At 36.3% G+C, this 13,815-nt stretch overlaps 1 protein-coding gene across 1 annotated transcript; it reads left to right on the forward strand.

The window, feature by feature from the left end:
- The first annotated feature begins 5,821 nt into the window (after window positions 1-5,821).
- On the forward strand, window positions 5,822-13,567 carry ELF6 (Zinc finger (C2H2 type) family protein / transcription factor jumonji (jmj) family protein). Its single transcript, XM_086637791.1, has 7 exons — window positions 5,822-7,619; window positions 7,975-8,053; window positions 8,289-8,356; window positions 8,636-8,786; window positions 9,546-10,219; window positions 10,583-10,795; window positions 11,268-13,567. The coding sequence occupies exons 1-7, from the start codon at window positions 6,467-6,469 to the stop codon at window positions 13,223-13,225; spliced, it is 4,296 nt and encodes a 1,431-aa protein (XP_086493917.1). The 5' UTR covers window positions 5,822-6,466; the 3' UTR covers window positions 13,226-13,567.
- Window positions 13,568-13,815: the final 248 nt, after the last annotated feature.

Raw genomic sequence — 13,815 nt, forward strand, 5'->3', positions numbered from 1 at the left:
GCTACTTATATGATCAACCTAGTGACCAATTACAAGTAATCAATTACTTTTGAAGGAAATGAAGTGGATAAGAAGTTTTCCTAATTAGCTGTCTTAGTGGGATTTAGCAAGTTAATACTATATGTTATGATTATGTAGTGATAGACTCATAGATCCACTATTAATCTATACAATCAATCCTAGCTAGCTAGGTGCGGACAGCAAAGAAATTAATATATTCTGCAAAACTATATATATATATATATATATATATATATATCTATAAATTAATCTATCAGTGTATATTGATCACTTGTACAATATTTATCCAGTACATAATGGTGTTGTAAATAATATGAACTCTATGAGAGTGTATATGCAATCTAAATTTTAGTCCACTAATTAGACAAATTCAAATTTAGGTCATTTGTTCGTCGGGGATGAACATTCAACCAGAACAATCCTTCTTTTTTGTCAAAATTGTCAAAAGTAATGACTTGTCTACCTAGTATATTGGTTGAATTGATGGATTATTTACGGCATTATACACAATTTTAAAATTGGATGTAAAAAGAACATAAGGTGTCCGCCAGCCTTTGGCACAGTGGTTGGACACCCTTCTTAAGTCCATGAGGTTGTGGGATCGAGTCTCGATGGAAGCAGTTCGCGAACAAGATTTATCCTATGTATTTTAAGCTATAAATAATATAATAATTTGTCGGGTTTTATGCATCTTTGTTGTTGGGCTTTAGGTCTCTTTATTGTTGGGCTTTAGATTTCTTTCATTTTTATTTTAAATTAAGTGGTTATCGTGTTTAATATATCGTATAGTTTGACTTCTCAAAAAGAAAAAAAAAATAACATGGGTGTCCACGTCAATCAGCCTTTTCCACGTCAGTTTGTCCGGTCTTGAGTTGTGATACTTAAAAAAAGAAAATGACGCTATGACCGGCACGAATCCCGACAGGATGACGTGTCGAGCCATGATCTAAAGAGAGAAAGTAAAAACCTTTCTCTTTCTAAATCATAGCCCACACGTCATCCACGCCCGGATTCGGCCGGGATTCGTGCCCGGCATTCTATCACGGTTGCTTTAAAAGGCCGAATAAACCAAAACAGTGGGCTTAATCACCTTTTCGTATAATGGTCCAGTAAGTGGGCCTCCATGAAATTTCAACCGAGTGGGCCCCTTAATTTTAAACCCTCTCCTAATAATTGATTAGGGAAATGTTACACACATACCACACTCACAACTCCTTTGACTTCAACAAAAAATACTTTAGATGTGAGTGTATATAACAAAAATGGTGAGTGCATTTCTAATTTCTCAATTGATTAAGATAATATTTATTTAATGAAGCTAGTTGCAACATTAATTTCATTTCAACCGGTTAATGTGCTAAATCACTGTAATTACAGTGAGCAGGCAAAAATCAGACACTTAAATCTTCATGATTATAAAGCAAATTAATGGGGTAATTTGTTGTTTCCACTCTTTCCTGCCTCATTTTAGTGGACTCTCCATTCTACAAGTTAAATTATTTATTTATTTCATTTCAAATTGACAATTATTATATGCCTCCCGCCACACAAGTTACAAAATTCTCTATGGCCCTCGTGTAATTTTTGGTCGAAAAACAAATCTATTGTATATGTGGACATCTAAATCAAAACTACTAATTAGTGATAATAGTTTTGAGACACATTTTGATTATGTGAACAAAATCTATTATATATGTGAACATCTAACTCAAAACTACTAATTAGTGATAATAATAATTTTTGAGACACAAAACTCAAAAAACAAATCTTCGCCATTCAACTCTCACACGCTTCATCATTTGTGACACATTTTGATTCTATAGATGTTTTTTTTATGGGTGACATGCAAATAATATGTGTTACCGGTATTACTCATTGTGCCATTTAAACTTTAATACTATGTTAAATTTTGTGCATGTGTGATTCAGAACTATTTGACAAAAAGAAAAATTCAAAACTATCTCGCAATATCTAATTAAGGAAATGCCTTAAATTATCTTAATGATCGTGTTACTTCCTTTGATCTCCCTACGATTCATTTCACATAAAGTGCTATTAAGGACAAATAACGACGCCAACTGGACCGTCGTCAATGACCCATCCTTTAAATTTAGGGTTTGTATTTAGGATAACAATTTTTGGATTTCTCAATAAAAAAAAAACTTTTGGAGTTTCCATTTTATTTCTTTATTAAATACGTAGTCAGAGGCTTTATTAGTTGTCTTAGGAATCTTGGGTACTTATCAATCAAGTTGATTGATCCCTAGAGAAAGATCTGTCTCTCTTGTGTTATACTCCTCTGATTACTCTGTATAATAACAGTTAAAATGGTACTAAATGTTTAATTAATTAGTTGTACAATCATGTAAGGTGTTCCTCCCATTGCAGAGAAATTAAAGGTCTAGATTATAGTGAAGATATGAAAAAATTAAATTGGGCTCATGACCTAAACCATTATATAATAAATGGACATCCTTGTGGTTGCAAAATGATCCAAATATTTCGCCGAAAAATAGAACCCACTATCAAATAGGCCTTTTATTCGAATATATAGAAGTCATGTACACGCCTAAAACTATTAATATGAAAATATAATCAAAGGATAATGAGCTCAAACTTCCCAAGATGGACCCAAGTGGTAAATGGATCCCCTAGCTTAGCTAGGCCAAATATTCCTTCCCAACTAGGGAAACAAAGATCACTTGTCACTAGTCACAGTTTCATGGAGACATCTCTATATAAAGAGGTAGTAACTCTCAACCTTAATTATCATCCTTCACTCATTCCATCTTCTTTCATCACAATCTAGCTTGGTTATAGTCATTCTTCCTGTCTATCTATTACTACTTGGGTAAGCAAAAAATATCTCAATCTTTTCCTTAATTTGTGCCTATATATGCAATTAAGCATGAATTTTTATATATTCAGATCTTAACTAATTACTAATGTGTAACATATATGGGGACGATAGGGTTAGTGTGGCGTAGTTTCCCCGGGTGCATATAATTAATCATAGAGATATATGCTTATATATCCCACTTAATCTATGCGTAAATGTATTTGTGCAGGGGGGTGCTCAAGATCAAATACTACCATGAAGTCCGTCTTGGCTATTTTGGTGTTTATGTTGTTGGTAAGCTCTTGCATGGCCATACGTCTGTTGGAATCAACTAGCCTACCAAATGCTGGCCAAGTAAATCACCCGTACTGGTCGGAAGCTAAAGAAGGTCAAGTAGATAGTAGTGGTGAGAAGATGATGGATAATTCAGCAAGAGGAAGTAGTAACAAAGATTATCCGGAAGAACAACACCATGGAATACCAAGGTTTCATTATAAAGATTGGGGGAGTAACACTCCCACTGGTGATGCTACTTATAAACCCTAAATTACTAATTAAGCTCCCATGACCTACCAACCATCACATGTATCATCTATGTTTATATGTTTTATGGCATTTTGTATGTTATCATCATTTATGTCATCGACTCCTAGTCTATATATATTTGTAAGGTATTTTGCAATGTTGTATGTTGTCACTATGTTTTGACTTATCTTTGTACATGATATCTTTAGTTATCTACTGAGCCGTGGCTAGGAATTTGAGGACCCTGGACGAAGTTTGATTATGGCCTTTGGTATGATAAAAAAAATTACAAGCAAAAAATTGAACCACGTGTCGATTAAAGACTCATAATGAGCACGATAAACTTAAACTGATAAAACAAAATCTTTGTACAACGTATCGTTTAGAGTCTAAGCGATCTCTTTAATATGATATATTTTGTATCATGATTTTCTCATAAGTATTTATGTATTGTTAGAATAAAAAAAAAACTTAGATCTCTTTTTCTTAAAAAACACGTCTAAAGATGAAAGATATGCACCCAAACAATAAAACAGTTTAAAGAAAAAGTGTGACGGAGCATAAATAAGAATTGATTTAGCAAGAATCTTCTCAACTTCACAATTATAAGGAAAAGGAAGAAAAGCGAGTGATGGGTTTCGAACCCGTGTCTTAGGTGTGGTAGTCCACCAACTTGACCACTAGAGCTAATGGAGTTTCTTGTTGAAGTGTGTAGGGTTACTTATATATAACTGAATGCGACCTTCATAAAAGGTGGGCCTCTTTGGGGGTGGGGGCCAGGGCGGACGCCCTTCCCGCCCGCCCCCAAACACGGCTCTGGTCACTTATCTAGACCGGCGTGTATAGATCATCGAGTGAAGAGATGGTACCAGTGTATACGATATACATGTTCCATGTTTTTGAAAAAGTTGATCTGTCTAACCTAAGAGGTGATCATTATCGAAATATTTCTATTTTTAACAAATAAATGTGCATTTGATTTGCCAAAATTTATTTTGTTTGTATGGCTAAAGGTTTTTGTTTTGTGAGTACCTATTATTGTACGAGTTATTTATCATATGTTACAATATCAATACCTCACAAATTTATTAACTTGGACTATTTGCAATCTTTTTGTATGATTTTATTACTAAAATCATTTGGATTAACTTGTATTCTTCCTATTTGGAACTTTTGGTAAATAAGTTGAATAGTGGTTATCTCAAATTGTAAAATAAACTTACAAACAATATTATAAATATTCCTTTTTTTGCATGATTTCATTTCTAAATTGTTTCCACTTTAAAGCACAATAAAGCTAGATTAACTTGTATTCTCACTAGTTGTCTTTTTTGAAATTATTCTACATGCTTTCAATATATTTGACATTTAAGGTATATTTATTAAAATTATTATTTGGCAATATAAGGTCAAATATCCTAGAAATCCAACATCTTCTAACTTGAGAAAGATGTTAAGGTTTCCTTCTGGACTCTGGGTGGCACTTAAGAAAGACGAATTGATTTTTACAGTTTCAGTCGTTCAAATGATTTACACCTTATAATATCTACCGTTGTTTCAGGTCTTTTTTGTACGTATTTAAACTATATCCATTAAGATATTTGGAAATAAAAAAGAAGACGTAAGTCAAGTGATACTTCATTTAAACAACCGTAATTAGAGCATCTCCAATGCAAAACTCAAAAAAATCTCTATTCATCCTATGTGTCAAGTTCCAATTGAGATTCTCACTCCTATAAGTGGCGTCAAGATCCTCAAATTTTTTGTGTCTCCAATGCAAAACTCGAAACTTATCTTATTTACTTATGTGTCATAGTTATTTTTGTAAATAAATAATTAGTTAATTTAGAAAATATAGAAGACTCGATTTCTATTGGTTGAAAATCAAATATTGATGAGGTGGACAATTAGAGATATCTCAAGGGGACACTCTAGAAATAGAGTGTCCTCTTGAGATATCTCTATTCCACCCTCGACACGTCATCTTAGAGATCCAAATAGAGTGTTGCATTGGAAATGGTTTTTAAGAAAAAACTCTAAAAATCCTAAGTGGCACTCGGAGTTTCTAAGATTGAGTGTTGCATTGGAGATGCTCTTAACTTGAACACATTTAGATCAAGCGATTACTACAGGATATCTAAATTATATCCATTAAAATATGGCAAAATCAATGTTGTTCAAATAGGTAACTCTACATAATGCTATAAAAGGTGGTTTCTCGTACATTTACCATTTTCTTGTTTAAGATCAAGTGATTACAGATTACTGTTGTGAATGTTATATTACAGTACTTGAGACTGAAAGCCGTTTATCTTAGTGGTTTCAGGCAAGAACACCAAACATTACCTCTCAATCAAATCAAAATTAGTAGGTTAGGCAGATAAGTCAATAAATCATTTGATAGTAGTGAGAATATCATTCACCAAACCGTATCATTCATTAGATAGGTCAAAATCACAAGATTCTAATGGTGATTATTAGAGAGTCCAATTTTGACCTTCTCCGTACAACCCGTTTTTCATATAATTTTCTATGTTGTCGTCTCCCATGAGCGTGTGAGAACCAATATCTGACCGTTGGATGGACCAAAATCTGCTTCCTCGACAATCCCGAAGCCTCAAAAAGAAATCGTGTGGTCGGGAACTGTTCTAGCCTGACATGCGTATTTTAGCACTATCAAGTCAAACTATTCTTATCTTGCGCTGATAAAGTGTCCCTATAAAATCCAAACAACCGTTTTTTCTTCTCTCTCTAAACAGGTGCTTGAGAAGCAAACCTTAGACATCTCCAATTGCTAATTGCAGGTTCTGTTCATCTCTTCACTCTAATTTAACCTAACTTATTGCTCTTTTGATCTTCCAATTTCTACTTGAATGTAGTTTTATCCTCATAGTTGAACAAATTACAATCTAGGGTTTATACAAACACTCAACAAATACCCATTTTAAGAATTGAAATCTAGGGTTAGAAACAGTGGACACCAATTCTAACTATTGAAAGGGGATCAATTTTGGGACATACAACTTCACATCAGTCTTCACCTTGTATTGTTCTGGTTTTAAAAAAAAAAATTGGATTTTTATGGGTGGTGTGGATATACCCATTTGGCTCAAAGAGTTGCCATTGGCTCCTGTATTTCACCCTACTGATACTGAATTTTCAGACCCAATTGCTTATATATCAAAAATTGAGAAGGAAGCAAGTGCTTTTGGGATCTGTAAGATCATTCCCCCTTTGCCTAGACCATCAAAAAGATTCATTTTTTCTAACTTGAATAAGTCACTTGCAAAGTCTCCTGAATTGGGTAATGGTGATAATTCACAATTGGCTTGTTCATCATCTCAATTGGGGTCTCAGGGTGATGAAAGTCATGGGGAGGTTAAAGCTAAATTTACAACTAGACATCAAGAATTAGGTTATAGTTTGAAACAAAGTAAAGGTTTGGTTCAGAAATCTATAGTTCACAAGCAGGTTTGGCAAAGTGGTGAGGCATATACACTAGAACAATTTGAATCCAAGTCGAAAGCTTTTGCTAGGAGACATTTGGGCACGATCAAGGATGAAGTAACACCACTTGTTGTAGAATCAATGTTTTGGAAGGCAGCTTTGGAAAAACCCATCTATGTGGAATATGCTAATGATGTTCCTGGGTCTGGATTTGGAGAGCCTGAGGCTTCGAATAGTTATCTTAATAATCGGCATGGGAAGAGAAAATATAGTCAGAACTATAGAAGAAATCGTAATTGCGAGAAAACGGAATCAGACACTGGAAAGGATGATGCTAAGATTGTCAAAGATAAATATGTCTCCACAAATAATGATCGTAAACCGTCTTCCAAGACCTATAAACGATCACCTAATTCAGAATCACCTTTGCCAGATGAAGACTCTAGGTTTTCCAAGAATAGAATATCGAATGGTGTTTGTCAGAGAGAATGTATGGCAGGGCGGAAACTGTCAAATAGTCCTTGGAATTTACAAGCTATTGCACGATCCCCTGGATCACTTACCCGTTATATGCTGGATGACATTCCTGGTGTTACATCTCCCATGATTTATATTGGAATGTTATTTAGTTGGTTTGCTTGGCATGTGGAGGATCATGAACTGCACAGCATGAATTATCTTCACACTGGATCTTCAAAAACTTGGTATGCTGTCCCAGGAGATTGTGCTTTCGATTTTGAGGAAGTCATTCGTTCTAAAGGCTATGGAGGGAATGTCGACCGCTTAGGTAAGCAACTTGACTACAAAGCTCTTCGCATACGCCTAACCTGTTTGGGGCTTTCTTCATTTTGAATAAAAGTATGTTATAATGCATTATCGTTGGTATAAAGTATTTCATCGTTTACTATTATAAAATATCATGCTTTGTTTAAAGGATTTTCTTGTGATCGCTTATACTACTTCCATTCGCTTCTTGATAATTTTGATATGTTATGTCAGAGTTGGTTCATCATCTCCCTTTTCTCTTATTCTATTTAAAACGTTCTGTCCCTCACTCCTTCAACATCTTCAAGGTGGAATTTCCACATCCCTTGGTCTTTTTTTAGTGTCTATTATTCCTTTGACATTTATCTTCTTATCAGCTGCTCTTACACTCTTGGGTGAGAAGACAAATCTATTATCACCTGATGTAGTTGTCGCTTCAGGAATCCCCTGTTGCAGGTGAGTCGTGCCTTCTGTATCAGTTTCCTATTTGTTGTTGTTGCTGTTGTTGTTGTTGTTTAATTTCTTTGATCTTTGTATTCTCTATAAGATGAATCCGGTTCAGCTTGTTCTCGTTTTTAGTTTGTTTCGCTCGTTCTTCTTATAATCGGATCATGTACTGGCAAATGTATTTGCAGTTTTTACCCTTGTTTAATGTAATCTAATAAGTATTTTTTCTTCTTTTGCACTTTAGATTGGTACAGAATCCTGGTGAATTTGTTGTGACTTTTCCAAGATCTTATCATGTAGGATTCAGCCATGGTAATTGCTTCACAGATATATGTCTCATTTGAGTTTTGAACTATTTGCTTATCAAATATTATATCATGAATCTGTATCTTTTCTATGCTTACAACGGCTTGCAGTTTGAAGTTACATTTTGCCTTTTCTAAATCATTTAGAAAAAGTTTAAGTACTGAAGTTCGTAAAGGAAAGCTTAACTGTAAACATGTAATTTAGAAGTGAATCTCTACCACATTCAGGTATTGCATTTATTTGTTTTGTCAAAGCAATACTTAATCTCCTTTTACTTGGAAACAGGATTCAATTGCGGAGAAGCAGCTAATTTTGGAACTCCGCAATGGCTAAAGATAGCTAAGGAAGCTGCAATTCGCAGGGCAGCCATGGATTATCTTCCCATGCTTTCTCATCAGCAACTATTATACATGTTGACAATGTCATTCATTTCGAGGTTAGTTTATAGTTTTACTTTTATACTAATTTCTTCCATTTTGATGGAGCGATTTGTTTAAGCTATTAAGTTCATAATACGTTGATACGTGGGTAATAAATTTGGGTGCTTATCTGTTGATTGATGTCGAGATTTTAGTATTACATAGCCGCTCTCGATTTTCAGACTACAATCCTTGCTATTATATGTAACAAGATTTAATGAAAACATTTTATGCGGCCATCTATTTCAAACCTCGCATATTCCAGGAGTTTGAGATATAGCTGTTTCTGTGGGTAGCATTGCTGTTGCCTACATTCTTCTTGAGCTTTATATTTGGTCCTTTTCCTCTTTCTTGACTTTTCTTTCAGCATCGAGTAACACTTATTGTCTGGTCAAGTTAGTGTTTGTTGAGGGAAATTGTAGAGCCAACGGTGAAATGATGTTGATCAAGTTCTGGACTGAAGTGAATATAACCATTTGATAGCTTTCATTGGAGTCCACTTGGTTATCGAATTTCAGAAAGATTTCTGAAGTCAAAAACCTTCATTTGTAATATAATTCGATTCATGAATTAGGAATGTTTATCTAAATTCCAAAAACCTGAAGAAGGCATGCATTTCTCCACTTCGTTAGGTAGCATAGTCGTCATTTCATTTGTATGAACTTGTTGGCTACTTTGTCATTGTTTTTTTATTCTTACAGATTTTTTTTTTATCCCATTATGGTGTCCAGACTTATTTTAGGTGGGCAACCTACTTAATTTCTTTTGCATGGCAGAGTACCAAGAGCCCTGTTACCAGGGGCAAGGAGTTCTCGTTTGAGAGATCGACAAAAGGAAGAAAGAGAACAGGCAGTAAAGAAATCATTCGTAGATGATATGCTGAATGAAAACCGCCTCGCGTTGGCTCTTCTCAGGAAAAAGTCGACTTCCTATGCCGTTCTCTGGGATCCCGAGTCACTACCTCTCAAACTTAAAGATTATCAGTTAATTCCTTCGTCCTCCATTGTCGGTGATACTTGCTTATTGGTTGAGCAGAAGGATCTGGAAACTCAAAACCTGGATAAAAAAAAGGCTTCTGCTGATAGTCTGCATGGCGGAACTTCTGAGGTTTCTACTGGGCCAATTAGAGACGTCTCCTTTTCAGGGCCTAGTAGCGTAGATGGCCGTGACAACCAAATTGGCCTGACAAGGTTGTATGGGGAAACAGTGGACTTGTACGCCAACGACAATGATTTGCCATGTGGTGTACATGTAGACTCGGGAACGTTGCCATGCGTGGCTTGTGGAATCCTTGGTTTTCCATTTATGGCAATTGTACAACCTCGTAGAGCAGCAGAACATCTCTTCCCATCAGATTATCAAATGTTTCATGAAAATCGAGAACTTTCAGGGTTTGTGAAGGCTCATTCTCCTTCGGTGCTGGACTGTGCTATAAAGAACACCACTTCAGGTATTACAGTTGCAAATTGTACAGCTTATATATTTTTAGTTACTCTCTTGGTTTGTTCCGACACTTTTTCAGGTTATATTTTGGTGTAGTAATGTCCCGGAAGATTCTTGTTGTAGAATACTAGTAATTAAATTCCCAAACATTTCGGCCGAAAATTTTCATTTCCATGCCTTCAAAATTTCCACCGAAACCGAAATGACTTGCTCTTAAACATTGCCTGATCAAAGAGTTAAATTTTGAAATATTTCGGCTGAAATGATTGAAATATTCCCATTTCCATGCTACCGAAATTTCATTCCTTGTTAGAATGTTTAGTTATTTCAAATTCTCAGTAAGTGTTATCTGTGATAAAAACTAATACAGATGTAAAAGGCATTCAAGAAGAAAATCAGAAGAGAAATGTTTCTACAAAGTATAATGGGCATCTAGTGACTGAAGCAAATGGGAAGAATGCCTTTATTTTGAGATCTGACGGATTTCAAAGACCACGGATCTTCTGTTTGGAGCATGGTCTAGTGATTGAAGAAATGTTGAAGTCCAAGGGTGGCTCAGATGTGCTCATTATTTGCCATTCAGGTTAGAAGTTCTGAACTGTCCTTATGTGTGTTTGATAGCCTCCACTTTCGTTGAAATAGGCGGGTTCTAAACAAGGAATGAAATTTTTCGGTTTTTCATTCCTTGGTTCTAAACAAATATGCTAGTTTCGATTTTTCATTCCGTGTGGTCCCACTAACTAAAAACTGTGGTAGAAAATGTGGTTTCTAAACATTTCCATGGAATACACTTTTTTTGCTTCCCCACGGAATCACATCCATGGAACTCGTGGAAATGCACAGACTCTCATAGAATACGCTTCCTTGCTAGTTGCTGTCGACCACAGCTTCAGTGTTATTTTTTACAAGATCTACTTGTCATAGATAGGCTTGCCTTGTGTTCTATGTGAAGCTACTTGTCTAATGTGGAAACTGGCTTGGGCGGCTCGTGTTGAGTTAGTGCTTTTCTTCTTGTAGTTTATTTAAACATAACTGATTACCGTTTTACTTTGTAGCCTATCCAAAAATAAAGGCACATGCTTCGGCTGTTGCGGAAGAAATTGCCGTCCCTTTTGATTATAAAGACGTTCCTTTACAATGTGCATCTCGAGAAGATCTTGACTTGATTAATATCTCCATCGATGATGAAGAACATGAAGAGGGTGGTGAAGACTGGACTTCTAGAATGGGTATCAATCTGCAGTACCTTGTCAAGCTCAAGAAGTTGACCCCGTCAAAGCAAGACCATCATGCATTGGCCTTAGGTGGACTGCTATCTGACGAGATCACTGAGTTTGATTTCCCAAACCTCAAGTGGAACTCTCAAAAATCTCGCACACCTCACAAGGTAATTGTCAGAAGGCGACCGAAATCATGTAAGAACGATCGAAACAAAGAAGATATATCAGTGGAAGTATTAGGAAATAGCAAAAAAACGCAAGAAAGTGAAGTTGTCGAAGGAAAAACCATTCTACTGTATTCGCGAAGAACTCGCAATAAGCAAATCGGGAATCCATCAGAAGGAAACCTTATACTTAGTGGCAACCCCAGAAAACACCCAACTCAAGATGTGTCTACTAAGGGGACTCTGGGCAATAACAGAATCTTGACCGGAGAGTCTTTCTCAAACAGTGACATCACTAGCAATAACGCTGCAGGTTTACTTGTCACTGAAATCATAAGACACGATTCTACCGAGTTAACAAGTTTCCCATCTGATATGGTCTTGATAACTGAGGACAATATCGAGTCAACACATGAGGTTCCAGACCCTGAAAAGTTATCTGATCTAAGAGTCAGGGTTGTCTTGACAAATAGGAATTCTGAAATGGTGATGGCAAACAGAAATATGGAGAAAATTAATATGGAGGAGAAGGGTTGCAGGCATGTGATGATGGATAATTCTGAAATGTCACTGGTGGACAAGACTACCCATGAGAATGCCGATTCTAATCAACTTAGTTTAAGAGTCATGGCTGATCCTGAAATCCAGCAAGAGGAGAAGACAACAACCAGTGATACTTTGGTCTGTAATCAAGCTAACTCTATGATAATTTCTGATGTGAGGCAAGAGGAAATAACTGCAACAATTCTGGTCTCTAATCAGGCTAATTATGTGGTCAAGGGTACTCTTGAAATGCAGCAAGAGGACAGTATTTCGAATAGCGAATACGTAGTTCATAATCAGGTTGATTCGACGATAATGGATAATCGTGAAATACATCAAACGGACAATAGATCAACCAATGAGCTTGTCTCTCTGGAAGAAGCTTCTGAAGTGCTACAAGACCGCCAAGCAACCACGGAAGAAGGAGGTATGGGCAGCGAAGAGGAGGTTATGAAGGTGGAAATCACTCGTCAAACTGTCGTTAATGAAGAGCCAACAAAGAAAGATCGGAAAAGAAGAAGAGAACTCGAACTGATCTTAGATAATCAAACCAGTTATTATGGTTTCATCAGGGGACCATGTGAAGGATTGAGACCAAGAACCAGCAGGAGTCCAGCCAGTGGGGCTAAGGGCGGCGACAGTGGAGTAGCAAAAGATGTGGTGTCGAAGAAGGTCAGGCAGAAGCCAAATGATTCATCAACTCCGAACAGGAAAAAGGAGATAGTTAAAGAGGCTTTTGCATGTACCCTTGAAGGATGTAAAATGAGTTTCAAGACAAGAAATGAACTTCTAATGCACAAGCGAAACAAATGCACGCACGAGGGGTGTGAGAAGAAGTTCAGATCTCACAAGTACACTATACTTCATCAACGTGTTCATGTCGACGAAAGACCACTTAAGTGCTCATGGGAAGGGTGCAAAGTGTCCTTCAAATGGGCATGGGCAAGAACCGAACACCTAAGAGTTCACACAGGCGAACGACCTTACAAGTGTCAGATTGAAGGATGTGGTTTGACATTCAGGTATGTGTCTGATTATAGCCGACACCGTCGAAAAACTGGGCATTATGTGAACTCACCTTCATAGGTGAGTGAGTGATCTATTATGCCTTTAGTGCTTTTTTTTAGGGCTGATGGTTGGAGTTGCAGAAGAAAAAGAGAGAGAGATTCTGCTTACTCAAAGTACACTTATGATCTTGTAATTGTGGGGGTTTACTGGAGGTTAGCTTTTTGACCCAAGGGAGATTCAAATTCTTTTAGGATGTTGTGTTCTTTATTTTCTTATTACAGAGTTGTTACCTGAAAATTTGCCCCTTGACCTGTATAAACCTAATCTTGTTTTTGTATCACAATGGGCTGTGGGGGGTTATCTATTAGTTTTTTTTAAAGAAACAAAATTGAAAAATATATCTGAACCAATTTTTTGTTTGATTTATTTGTTAAACATGAAATTTACAATTTCTTAGAGAGGAAACAAGACTTGGGCGAAAAACTAGTCACTATGACCCAATCCCAAGTTGTACCAATGTCAACCTAAAAGTTAATATTATTTGCTTTTTGGCCCTTAGTTTTTGTTCATATTCTTGGCCACCGCAACCCACCACCACGGTTAGACCACTACCTATGCAACAACGCAGAATGTAAGATTGAGCACGACCGTCAAAGCTAGAAGTCCAA

Source organism: Eschscholzia californica, unplaced genomic scaffold (genome assembly GCF_041429995.1).
Source record: "Eschscholzia californica isolate CP2 unplaced genomic scaffold, dmEscCali1.0.p SCAF_4, whole genome shotgun sequence".
NCBI classification, from domain to species: Eukaryota; Viridiplantae; Streptophyta; class Magnoliopsida; order Ranunculales; family Papaveraceae; genus Eschscholzia; species Eschscholzia californica.